At 33.9% G+C, this 14,490-nt stretch overlaps 1 protein-coding gene across 3 annotated transcripts in view; it reads left to right on the top strand.

Annotated features, from left to right (window-relative positions):
- Positions 1–300: 300 nt before the first annotated feature.
- The window catches only part of LOC149078981 (cell adhesion molecule Dscam1-like), a 265,953-nt gene continuing 251,763 nt past the window's right edge, over positions 301–14,490 (top strand). For all 3 annotated transcript variants that reach the window (XM_089241228.1, XM_089241230.1, XM_089241229.1), the window contains exon 1: positions 301–1,074. In XM_089241228.1, coding sequence (XP_089097354.1) covers positions 1,014–1,074 — 61 coding nt within the window. In that variant the 5' untranslated portion in view covers positions 301–1,013. The remainder of the gene's footprint in view (positions 1,075–14,490) is intronic.

The following is a 14,490-nucleotide window of genomic DNA, read 5'->3' as shown; positions in this document are numbered from 1 at the left end:
CCTCCAGTACAGGAGAATGAATAGAAATTTAACTTGTGTACAAGTAAAAATGTAATACTTGTGCTATATGCATATTTTCCTGAATCTGCAGTTATATCTACAGAATAGTTTAATTTTCATGGGCATTGCGTTTTTGAATCCGCGGCTTCATGAATTCCGGAAATCTATTGAAACGGTTAAAGTGTAACAGATTACTGGAGGATACGGCGGCTCTCAATAATTTTTTGATAGGGAAAGATCTTAGATAAAAGTTCTGCGCAATTTGTAACCGGCCCCGCTATTGCCGATTCTTCGATCGTGCGTCTTGGGTTCCTACCCCGACTGGCAGAACTCTTCCTTAAGCTCTTCAGTTACCCACGTGGAGTCGCACTGTACAGCCGGCTTCGAGTTTCGTTCTCTCTCTATCTCTCTCCCTGTCTAACATTCTTCGTACAGCATCCCCACAGATAGAGTTTTGAACAATGTGGACATGATAGAAGTGGATAATAATCATTGATTTTGTGCCATGACAAATAATTCCATACACGCATTTTTGATGGCATGCCTTTGAATAATTTTGACTTGCCTTATGATTGTATAAAGTTTTGAAACATTGTTTCGAATTACAAAAATGACACGAGAATTAACTTCATGAAAGTGAAACTTCATCAAAAAGCTAAAAAAGGAACATATATTTCAAAGAATTGAATTTTATAAAATTCGAGTTAGGTTTTTTTTAAATAATTATATAACACTATCACAAAATCCAAATATATTAGGATCAGAATTTTTGTCAGATTGATGTCAAGTGAAAATTAAGGTTTTTGCTAACATGACAACGTATGGATTTGTTTTGCTTTGGAGATTAGCATTTTAGGACCGTGCTTTGTAACACCCGGAAGTTGTAATAGCTGGAATTGCGCCAGCTCTCAGATGATGGTCTGTGTGTTTACTACTCCTGCTGCTTGAATAACTTCCAACAAGTGGTTTCTTGGCAGTGTCTGTTGTTTTACATCGAGAAATATCGGTAAACGATGTTCGTCTTATCTGCCACAGCGTGCCACCTCATGTGGCTGCTAACGATTGGAAATGTTGGTAAGTTGTGTAAAATGTTTCAATAACTTTTATTTGATAATTCAAAACGACTTATGTGGAATGCATAACTGTCATAAAAATTTATGATGCGGATCAAAAAACCATACTGTAATTTTCTGCTTATAAAGGTGATGACGTATAATCCAGTCATGTGGATTTATGTATGTTATCTCTTAACCATCAATGGGATATTTAGAGGTGTCACGAACTCTCTGCAGTCGATTTTTTAAAATTACCTTTAAAAAATATAACATTCGATTGTGCAAATCAAACGCAAAATAATTACTGCTAATCAGTTGGTTGTTATCTTTTTTTATAAAAGCATAAAGTGATAAACTATAGTGTAAATGTATACAAAGAAAAAAACACTCTGAACGTGACTTTCGCACATTGCAGTTTTTTAGTTATTGGTATTATTGAAAAAAAATAACAAAAATCCACATAACTACTGCACCAAGAATTTTGAAATTTTGCAAAAATGTTCAATCAACATATGTCTACATATATTTATATATGTCGCGTTCTCTGTGTTTTTTCTTATATACACGTATGTTTACACTGTAAGTCATTACTTCTTTCTGTTATTTTTTTTAAAAGAACAAAATAATCGGTTGACACGATTATTTTGGCATTTGATTTAGATTAAAGTATTTGAATTAAATGAAATACTTTTGAAGCAATTTCTGAAAAATCGATGCAGGGGTCGTGACATTCCCTTAAGAAAGAGAAGGGGTTGTTGATCATGATTTATGAAGGAAGAAAAAAAATCTCCAAAAGTGTATGTATTTTTGTGGGGAAAAAAGCTGTAGGCAATAAGCAACGGTCCATAATCCGCAAAAATACATTCAGATTTTTTTTCAATGTATAAACTGTGTATTTTTTAGGAAAGAAATCGCTGGAAGAAATGAAAAATTATTTAATCTTCTTTGATAAAGTTATCTGCAAACAATTGGTTCTTTTCGTTGAGTTTTAAATTTATATCTGCTTACCAAATAACTTGGGGGTGCTGATTTCAGTAAAAAAAAAATAGTTTTTTTTTCTATCCCGTTGCAGGTCTGAGGCACACAAAAATCACATCAATACAAAAATACAACATCGGCTGATATTGACTGTAGTTTTAAAAAAATAAAATAAAAAACTGTCAGAGTTTGCTGATGTTTTCCAGTTTATGTTTCTGCAAAAGCACTTAAATTAATTCATTTCAAGTTTTAGGTGAACTTGATTTTAAAAATAAGATGAGATTGCTTTTCCTCTTGTGAAGTGCATAATCAATCTGCCTGATGGAAAACCAACAGCAATAGCTTCTGATTGAAGAGTTCCAATGTCTCTGATAACGAAGCTCCACAGCGTAGGTACCTTATTAAATGTGTTCACATTGTTCATTGCCAAGGCATCTAAAATGTCCAAAATAAATCAGAATGAAAGTGAATTTTCAGGTGGCATCTTGGATCCCATGTTCTTGTTGTTGTCTAACAAATAATTTACTATGGGAACTTAGTTATCGCCCTTTCAATTGTCAGGAAAGGCGTAGATAACCATTTTGAAAATGATCTAAGCTGGTAATTCATGATTTCCCAAATTGGTATTGAAAGTTGGGTCTTTCAACAGTTTTTGATTTGATGTCCAACAAATACGCTCCCTTTCATCCTTCCCTCACTAAATTTGAGAAATATTTCGTTCAAATGATTTAAAGATTGAATATAGGTTTAACTTCATATTACGTACAGAGAAAATGTTGCTGCTTGGCTCAACCAGTGGTGTATTTTTTTTTTTTACATTAACCTTCTAATAATATATTATTTTCTTACGGGCTACGCCTCGGCTTGGCTTCGTAGTGGATTTTTGTACCTCTGCTGTTCCATAAACAGATAATGAAGCAGCAGTATTTTGTGAATCCACCCTTGGAACATGTAAAAATGGCAGCAACCATTACAAGAAATCTGCATTCATGATCTTCACATCTGATTGCTTCCAGTAGCAGAGTTATGCTTCCATATGTCTCTTTTATCCAGCATAATCCCCAATAATCCGTAACGTCCATGCAGAATGCCCAGCGTAATCCATGATGTCCTGTATAATACAAAGGCACTCAAAGTCATTATCATTACACAACGCTGCTTTTAATCTGATTTTACTGGAATCAATAGCCTCCCTACTGTGGGTTATACTGAACACCTATTTCCATCATCAGCCCTATTATGCCGCAACGCACATATTTAATTCATCATTTCAAAATGAATGGACACAGTCACATTTTGATCTGAAGCTTGAAAAATTTGTTCCTTCGGATCTATGAAGTTAGGTGATGTGCAGGGGGGGATTTGGGGGTCAGCCCCCCCCCCTTCCAAAATGTGAGAAAATTACCGGAAAAAGATGACAAAATCTATTGTTCTATCACTTTGGTCCTTCCCGAAATGAAAGTGGTCTCTCGCCCCGAACAAAATTTCTGGCTACGCCCCTGGTGATTGCCATAATCAGGTTTGTTATCTTTAGAAGATCATTCGTCTTCTAATCTCCTATTCTCTGATATTTGTGACATTTGACAGACTCACTGTGTGGTATTCGATTACAAATAATTTAGGATAGTCACGAATTAAAATTTATAAATGTATTCCGTCATGAAATCTCTACACAAGCAACCCATAAACGGCTTAAAATTATTTAAAAATATTAATTACATAAGCACTTTACGTGTTAGCGCATTTTTCATGTAGTGGGTTCGTATTCGACACCCACATATTCAAAAGAATTGATGTATCACATGCAAGATACGAAATGGCTGTTCAGAAATTACTCTTGTAAAATGGCTTTTGTAAAATTAGTTTTTTGGCAATCAGCTACAAATCACCAGTTATAGTGTTAGATTATCTAGAGGGTTGTTATAAGCCAAACTCGTTATAACGGGTTCTTGCTGTATTCCTGATTTTTTTATAAATTTCAAATTATCCCAGAGAGAGAAACAGTTTTAATCGCATTCAACATGAAGAGAAGAAATATTTCGAGAAAGCAAAATATTGTGTGTGTGTGTGTGTGTGTGTGTGTGTGTGTGTGTGTGTGTGTTGATTTTTCACAAATTGAAAGGAAAAAATCGAATTTTAACTATATTTATTTCTAGTGTTTGAAACATCCATGATATTAATATCAACACTCATTTATTAGTACTCAGTAATAATAGTGAGTAGAGGTTGATCGGTTGCATTTTTTTTTTTTTTTTTGCTTTGATCTTGTTATCACCATACGTATTCCTGTTCAGAAGAAAAACAATCAAACATCTTATATATATAATAAAACTGCAATGATCAATTTTAAGCAAACATGCATATGATAATTTATCTGTTATTGTTCTTTAGTGTAACTTCTACCATAAATACGTTAGTTGCTATTAATATATTTACTAACTACTCATTCATTTTGTTAATATATTTAAAATTGATTTATGCGATAAAATTTCTTAGGAAAGTATATCATATCCAGATATAATTCTTAATGAAAACCATAAGTAATTACAAAAAAACTAGTTGACTATAATGAACATGATAATGGTATTATATAGACGGCGTTGTTACTATATCCTAAAAAGTTTAAAATATGAGAAAGGCATTACTTACACACACACATACTTATTTTTTTTAATATTCAGTAGGACCCGAAGAACACGGGAAATTCAATTAAAAATGATGTATTCTTTCAAGTAATTGGATAAAGAACGAAAGCATTACTACTAATAATAATAAATCAATGATATTCATCGTACAGCTACTTTTATATGTATAGAATACACAAAATTCTCTCCGAATCTACTCGTATCAATTTCAAACCCACGGACCCAAATAACCTGCTCTGCATTTTAACTGAGCATATATTTTAAAAGTAAGGCACTACTAGAGTGTCAAAGATGCCTTCAGATGTATAGTAGAATGGAAAATGATTGCTCAACATTTGTATACAATTATATATAATATATATATATATATATATATACTGTATAATTTATTTAAAATGAAAAAAAAAACCAATATTCCTAGAAAAACTAGTTTCATATGTTTATTGCAAATAAAGAAAATCATCCGTGTAAAAAACACACGCACACACACGTTTATATCGATGACCCACTTTGAAAGGTAAGAGCGGTCAAAATTACACTTCCACGCTCCTTACTGTAAATAAATCTGAGTTGATTATCATTCAGTTCTGCACAATGTGGATCTTCAAAATACAGGTGCAGTATCTCAAAATATCGAATTTTGAGTTTTTGCATTTTTGAACTGGACCAGCAATATAAACCGGTGATCAAAAGTGTTTTGAAAGCTGAAAAAAAACCGATTTATATATTTATTATCACAAAAATGAGAAACTTTTCCTGGTTTTAATTTATACAAAAATTGCCACGTTTTCAAGACAAATAAATTCAATTGGTCGATTGGTCGACGCGTTTCGGCTCTTCAATGGAGAGCCGTCATCAGGACCTCGTGGTCGGAATTCACACGAATGAGTCGTGGAGTGGTGATGTTTACGTCTGGTCGTCCGAAGAGTTCGCCTTTGTATTTGCTGCATCCGAGTGGTCTGTGGATGCGAATTGGGGAGCCATCTGTTGCAAAGTGTTGAAAGTTTTGTCACGACTGAGGTTAATAAAGCCTGTCCAAGCTGACGAAATGGGTGGCGTGTTTCTTCCATCATTAACGAGAAAATTCTGGCATGTTCTGATGAAGTATCCCTCGAGAAAATTCAATTCGTAGTTGTGTGTTGCTTTTTTTAAAACAAACGCTTTATCAAAATCAAAATAATGTGAATATTGCCAACAGTGTTGGGCAATAGCCGAATTATCCGTCCGTCCCTTCTCAACATGCTATTGCCCAACACTGTTGGCAATATTCACATTATTTTGATTTTGATAAAGCGTTTGTTTTAAAAAAAGCAACACACAACTATGAATTGAATTTTCTCGAGGGATACTTCATCAGAACATGCCAGAATTTTCTCGTTAATGATGGAAGAAACACGCCACCCATTTCGTCAGCTTGGACAGGCTTTATTAACCTCAGTCGTGACAAAACTTTCAACACTTTGCAACAGATGGCTCCCCAATTCGCATCCACAGACCACTCGGACGCAGCAAATACAAAGGCGAACTCTTCGGACGACCAGACGTAAACATCACCCCTCCACGACTCATTCGTGTGAATTCTGACCACGAGGTCCTGATGACGGCTCTCCATTGAAGAGCCGAAACGCGTCGACCATCCGACCAATTGAATTTATTTGTCTTGAAAACGTGGCAATTTTTGTATAAATATGTACTTATTATTGTCAAAAAAATAATACAAACTAGCAGAGCAAAACATTAATAATAGTTCTTAACATACAAGAGAAAAATAACAAAAATGAGACCATATTGACCATTGTTTTAAACTGACCCTTTTTTTAAAAATATTTTGATTCAATTTTTAATTTTTAAATTTATTTAATAATTTTTTTTGTTTGTACTGCGAGTAGCAAGGTAAAAGATATCCATTTCCTTCGAAATGAATCATACCTCAGAATTTATGTTCCCACGCATATAACTTGGCAACATCTACTACATATATGAAGAAAGATTGTTTAACCAAATGATAAATGTCTCTTTCGTTCGCGTGGCACAAAATTTCCCAAGAAATATTCATTGGTCTCGGAAAAGTTTTGTGGCGCTTTGTTACGAGTGTCAGTAGTTCACAATTCGTGCACTTTTATTTCATTTTCTTCCACTGAAACATTTTCTCTCCCTATTCACAGCCTAGCCTAGTTTCATCCCCTAATCACTATAGCTCTAACTTTCTTGATTTAAAAAGGAATAGTTCATACTTCTTATTAAATGTAACTTCAGGAATGTTTAAAGTGCCCGTGTAATTTATCTTCTCCAACAACATTAGAATCCGTTAGATCTATTCTCTGTCTGCTTTGAACTTGATATATATTCTGGTTTATGAGATCGGGGCTTAAAATATCATAAAAGTTATTACTTTTCTATATATTTTTTATATTTTATGGCACCTTTTTTTTATCGAATGTGATTCCTGAATTCCCATGCCTCCCCAGACAGTCAATAATGCGTATCCTTTTAGTTAGCAATTATCTTTGTGTAGTAATTATTAGTACTATGAAAAACTTTATACCACGAAACGAATTTCCTTATTTACAAGTAATGGAGCTCTCTGTGACACTTCCCACGTTCATCCGGATCTCCGAGTTGTTTGCATGGCAGATACATTAGATGGCTGCAACCGTTGACTGTAAAAAAAATACAATTATGTTAATTAAACAACAATGATATTAAATATATAAGTTTTTGCAACTTATCATCGTTTCGGTGGGGTTGAGACTCTCAGACTGACACAAATAGACATAATTCAAACATTTTATTTTTTATTCCCTATAAATAACAATTAAAGTTTTTGGAAATTATTATTTTGACCATTACAGAATTTTCACTACTTTGAATTCATTTTATATTTCACAATTTGTGAGACAACCTGAATTATTGGCGATAAATGCTGAAACCTCCAAAGTCAGATATCTCCCCGTTAATACCCCAATTAAAAGTATGTAATTTTTTTTTTGTGAATGAATTTTCAGAGCAAAACTGGTATTTCATTGATTGGAAGTTCAATGATTGGATTCATTTCCGCAGAGCCAAAAAATTATTTTTAAAGTTCATACTCCATATAAAGTTAATTTTTATGTTTCTTTATATATTACGACCCCTTTTGGAATTACAAAACACGCAAAGCAACCGCACGTAATTTGAGAACTTTTTTGTAATTAAAATAATGTTTTTAAGGTCAGTAGTTGCTGAGGTATCCACTGCTGAAATTGGGGACAGCCCGAAATGATAGTATATTAGTACAGTAGTAATGGTGCAAAGGGAGAAAAGGGTTCCCTTTATTTTAAAATGAAATATCTCGGAAACGGTGATCAATGGATTCTTTGAAATGGTTTCTTTTGAAAGCCGTAGAAACGTGATACAGGTATCAAAAATTAGTTTAAAATTTTGTCGAGTGGTGGCGCTATATGATGCTGACGAACAACGGATTCCGAGGCCTGTATGTGCCGCACCTTTCGCAGCACAGGAGGGCGCAAAGAAATGAAATTTCCAGTCATCCTCCCTGTAGTGTCTCAACAGAAATAGACGCATATGCTTCACAGATAAACTCTTCAAGCTCGTCCACTGTTGCAGTGTTATTTCCGAAAACAGTTTCCCTCAATTTTCCCTGCGGGGGGGGGGGGGTGATAGTATCAATACAAACAATGCATGGTCTAACTGTTAGACTCTAACATGAAACGCAAACGTGCGTTTCTAAACGGCCGCTCCGCAGACGTTGAAATAACATTGCTGTTGAAATTTATCGGGAGAAAAAGAACACAATACATGTAAAAATGTAACCTGGGGAAGAGGAAGAAACCGTATACAAATCTGCCCCATAGTAAACAAAAGGCGGGACGCCTGCCCTGTGAAGTTATCCCGTACGTTACAACTGTTAGAACGGTTGCACGCTAACTAATTACTTCACAGGGCTGGCGTTCACGCCTTTTATTCACTATGATGCAGATTTACATACAGTTTCTTCTTCTTCCCCAGGTTACATTTGCATGCATGTTGTTCTCTTTGTTCCGGTAAATTTCAACAGGAATTACATTTTAACGTTTGCGGAGCGGCCATTCCGAAACGCGCTGGCGCGTTTGTGTTTCATGTTAGACCATGCATCCTTTGATGGCAATTTCTTGTATTAGTGTGTACTATCATCACTTCTTAAAGTTTTTTTTCCATCTTTTCTGAATCACCCTGTGTATATATATACGTATATATAACAAAACAGTATCAGAGTAATAGTACGATAACAGTATAAGTAATAAACAGTATAAGTACGATTACTTTTAGAGAATTCACCCTCAGCTTACGTGTAACTTTCGCTCTAATGTTATATGTTTATTGTAGAAATATGCATTTTAAGACGGGAAAAAAACATCACTAACTGGAGTAAAGCAAATATTTGCCAAAAAAAACAACAACTTCGGTTCATAAGGTTACAATAAAGCTTCGCGATATTGAGGAAAGAGAGAACAATACACAGGGAACTGGATATTCATTTTCTTCCTCTGGGGTTTCGTCCGTGATCATAAAGACGTAAATAGATGGAACATTAAACCGTTATTTATCTTTCAGATTTATTAAACAGTTTATAAAATTCCGTCTAACCATTTCAGGTCACAGTCTCATCTTAACGTATTTATAAAAGAAATTAACGTGGTTTGTGTTAATGTCTTGTTAGCTGTAACCATATTCTATCTTACTAATACATTTTTTTCTCACTAAAATATTGTTTGCACACAATATAATGTTAATCTAGTCTGTTTGATGTCAGAATTTTATACCTAAATAGACAAAAAATCGAGCAAACGAAATTCATATTGAAAAAAATAAATAAATTTGATTTAGTTGAACTTAAAAAGAAATATCTATCTGATATTTGATTCAACCCGTGAGGAACAATTTATTTTACTTTGGCTGATAAACTACATTGCGAAGATGAATAGTTAAATTTAAATGTTATAAATTATTTTTCGCAAAATATTCATCGAATATTCATTTCTTCATCGTGGAATTGAAGATGAAAGAAAATGTTCATGAATCTGGAAAATCAAGTTTTTTTCACTGTACAATTTTTCTGTTCTGCCTTCAGGGAATTAACCATATCCATGCATTGATAATATGAAAAAAAAAAAAAAATCTGAAAATATATCATGTATTCATCACTATTTCTATTTTCTTCCGAAGCGTGAAATATTTCATGTGCTGACATGTACATACTACTATTGTATTCAAAAATAAATATCAAATTCTTCCGGTGAGTAAAAAAAACCGCAATATATATATATATATATGTATAGTAATATATATATACAGTGTATGTATATATACAGATAGAGAGAGAGGGAGAGCGAGAGTGTGAGTAGCGCTATATATATATAAAATGACTACATCGAAGTATTACTCCGCAAGGTAATCACAAGCATTTAGAGAATATTTAACAAAAAAAAATGAATTTCCATCTAAAAAATTTTTATTTATTCAACATAATCGTTGAAATGAATATTACTTACAAGAAATAAACATTAAAGCTTGTTTTGCAGTCCATGACAAAATTTTCATGTACATGAAAATAATTGTTTAATAACAAGTGGATATGACCTAATTGTGATGCTAATGAACGTCATAAACTCTATACAAACTATGCGACGAACGGAATTATTCGTTTATTTACAGCACAATATTTGACTGAATGTATTTTTTGATACTTCGAATAACTTTACTATCATCAGCATGCCGGGTAAATGTCGTGCCGGTAGTGACACACTAGGAAAAAGGTCAGACTTTTTCTCTTTCCTAAATTCATCTTCTTCGCATCAGCCAGCTGTTGAAAACTCTCGTATGGATAGCGGAAAGTGACATCATCCTCGGATAAGTCGCCATTTAGTGGCAGTGCCAGCAATTATGCGGTTTCACCTGAAATAAGTTCGACCGTCCATGTACGGTCACGTTGAGTGCACACGAGCTCTAAGGAAAGATTGAGATATTCGTTGCTTTTGGTCTAGTGGCCTAGAACAGTGGCGCTCATACCGTGGGTCTCGACCCCCTGGTGGGTCGCGTCAATGAACTAGGGGGTCGCCAGAGATTCTCCAAAATAAAAATTTCTAAATAACAAATTAAGTTTTGTTTAAAAAAAAATATGTTAAAACTAAATAATGTGTTTTTATTCAGCTAATTCCCATGTATCAAATTGTACTTGTACAATAATGGGCTTCGTCAAACCATAATCACGAATGCGCAATGTCCTTGCAAAAAATAGCGTGGGACATGTCGTTTGAATTTTTACTCTACCCATTTTACTCTATGAAAATTATTTTCCTTAAATATTTTGTAACGTGTTTCAATAGGGATACACATTCGCGTTTCAGGCAAAACTTAGCAAAACAAGGTATTCATGCAATCAGCGAATACAAAAAAGGAAAATTTGTACGTTGGTGGTTCTGGCATGTGGCGGACGATATCAAGTTACTACTTTTACAGGGTGACTTGAAGAGAGCAACCCGATTTCAAAATTTATATTTCTCAATAAGTAAAAACGCAGAGTAGAATGACAAGTATTATGTGAATATACGGGAGAAATGGTCGATTTGAAGTGTAGAATTATTTTGAAATTGGATAATCACCCTGTATTCGAAAATCAAAAACCATACACCGCGCAACACATCCATCTTGCATAAGGGACAAAAAACAAAGCAAATATTTGTATGATATTTAAAAAAAAAAAAAATTTTGGAAGTCAATATTTCCTAATTAAAATCGAAACAAGCGTTACAAATAGTGCTTTCGGGACAGCACATGTATTGGAAAAAAACAAAATGTCCCCGAAAACGGTCAGCGCATGTAGGGGTCACCGTCAAACGGGGGTCACTGATACAAATTTTGATCAAAATGAGATCGTACTTAAAAACGTTTTGGCACCACTGGTCTAGGGCATTCAACCGGTAAGGGAGAGGACGTGGCTTCGATTCCCCAGAAGGGCAGTTGTATTTTCTCTCATTTCCGAATTCCGAGCCGTTGAAAACCTTCGAAATATTAAATCGTCTAGACGCGATCTTGGCCAGATTGACCTGTCCTTGTAAAAACTTTTTCTATTTCTGGCGAAGAGCTAATCTCTTTGGAATGAATGAATTAGTCGTTTGGAGAGGGAATGAAATGATCATTCGGAAAAGGATTGTTCATTGGACACCGACAGCTTATTCAAAACATTGCCATCATCTTCCAATAATAAAAAGTTGCACTATATGATCATTCTTCTGAACATAAGTTAAGTGTTCCAGGTTTTATATAACGAAATTCTCACTAGATGTGATGAAATTTGGGGTTCCGAATAGTCAACACCAACAATATACCTTTCTGAAAACCACGAGTTTGTGTATCCCGAGCATTACAACAATTACATTACAATGTACCATTGCATGAAACCAATGAGTTTTTGTCGCACCAAATCATTTCTCTGCTTCTCATGCTTTTTGAATAACTAATGTGAATTCCGTGCCTATTATGTATTCATTGGCTGACATCCATCTTCAAAATCAGAAATTTCAAAATACCAATGAGTAAATTCTTTTATCAATGAAGTTTAAATAACGTGGTCCGTTTGGTTATCGTTGTGGAACAACCTAATTTACACTTTGTCACCCCCGCCTCACTCAAATTCAGAATAACCATTCACACTTCTGATACGAAATCAAGTTGACCTTAAAGTGTCAATTGACTAGTACCCGTGTTAGTAGTGCACCAAACATAGAGAACATAGTTCAAATCTCCGCTATGTTTCCAAAATCAAAGTAAATTGAAAAGAAAAATAGATTTTTGTTTCCTCTTCGTCAATACAAAAGAGAAAACATGCGCTTGCGTGATTCGGTGTAAATGAAATGGCAGAAAATGAGATGAAATCGAACAGAACCTAATTATATACCTAAACAGTGCGTAATTACGAATTATATCAAAAAATAAATAAATATGTTCTTTACGCAACACGCTTTCATTAGAAATTCAACTCTCCACCAGGTGTTTCAGTTTACAAATGTAGCGAGAATTTATAGTTTTCGTGGGAGTATTTCTTGAACCTCGTTTTTCGTATATACGTTACTAGATTTTCTTTCAAAAACTAAGTTGTGTGAAAACATCTTGAGCTTTAAAAAGTCCAAAGGTGGATCAGATCATATTTCATAGTAAAAATCCAACCGTCATTTTTTTTCGAATTTTCAAACTATTTGATGAAATTGAAAGAAAGTGAGAACATATTGAATTCCCTTTGGAAATCGTTTATAAAAATCTGTAAATTAGATTTCTGTTTTGTTATTATTTTTTTCAGATATAATCCAATGACTTGGATTAATGGAGATACGAGCTTATTCTACATATTTGGCATGTGTGCCGCATTATAACTGATTGAAAACTTACAATAAATGTAATTTTCGGTGTATTGAAATTTGCATATGTGTAATATTTGGACTTCTCACCATTAAATTTGCAATACAAAAGATTAAAAATTTCTATTATTCAATACTACATCAACGCCTTTGTCCGCCCGTGCAAAAGAGTCCTCATTATTCTTACCCGAAAATATATATATTTTTTTTCATATAACAATTATTCAAAAATATTTCGGCCGAAACATCATATCCCAAGCTAAATCAAAGTTTATTATTTATTATCCAGTTGTGTAAAAAATTGGAAACATTGTAATAATTAATTATTTGAATCGATTGAGTTAGAATGAATGGAGAGATTGAATCAAACTTCCATTGGTATGAAATCAACAATGTTAATTAGTTAATGTCTTGTTGACTTGTTGCAAAGTTTGATGAAAATTGTATATACGTGAGAAATCTTTTAAAAACAATACTGTACTCTTGTACCACATGAAAAAATTTTATCGACATTCGCTTTTTTACTCATATTGAGAAATTAGCTAGGGAGTAAGCAATATCATTCTCAAAGGTAATGACCCTATGTGCATCAATCCATCCGGACAAAGCGATCGGAAGAAGAACAACACACACGTACTGAAAATAGTAACCCGAATGAAAGTCATTACCACAAAGGAACAATCTGAGAAAATTGTTATCATGCGTCAATGTAATGACCATAACGGCTTGCTCGAACATTAGAATCGACCGCTTACGCCAAACACCAAAACGAGCACTTCGATAGAGGAAAGCATCATTGACTGAATAAATGAATCTACGGTCTCATTGTGAAGCGAAATTATCTAAAAGAAAAACGTACAATGATATCTATGCTGTGCATAAACACTGATCTCAAAGAATGCAATTATATACATCTTGCGTGATTAAGATTGTAATTAAAACCAGTTAAAGTAATTGCTGACGTAATACGTGTATGTACTGAATACAAAAAAATCTACACCTATTGATTGATTCAGGGAAAATTATCGTAATTGAACGTAAAGTTCGATGAAACCTCGTTTTTTTTCCTACAACAGCTATATCGTAGATCTTTGATCAACGAATTATTAGTACACACAGTTCTCAATAAATTATCTCACATAGCTTTTTGCTCTTGAATTTTTTATTGTTAAAACTTCATGTATTGTGTGTTAAATATACTAGCAGTTTATATTACCGAATTAGATAAGTGATGTAGTATCAGGACACAGGGTGATTCTGAATTCATGGGACAAATTGACGAGGTGCAATAAGACACCTAAAGAATCATTTTTCATCGTAGAATTTTCTGTCGAATCGCAATATCAAAGGCGATGGAGGGTGTTGTTTAGAGAGTGCACAGCATCACTTCAACAAAAACAAACATGTACCATATTTTTC

The sequence above is a fragment of the Pholcus phalangioides genome, unplaced genomic scaffold, assembly GCF_987345545.1.
Source record: "Pholcus phalangioides strain wild (caught in Gottingen) unplaced genomic scaffold, Ppha-v1.0 ptg000013l_1, whole genome shotgun sequence".
Lineage (NCBI taxonomy): Eukaryota > Metazoa > Arthropoda > Arachnida > Araneae > Pholcidae > Pholcus > Pholcus phalangioides.
Note: the sequence above shows the minus strand (reverse complement) of the source record. Positions and strands in the feature narration are given on the sequence as shown.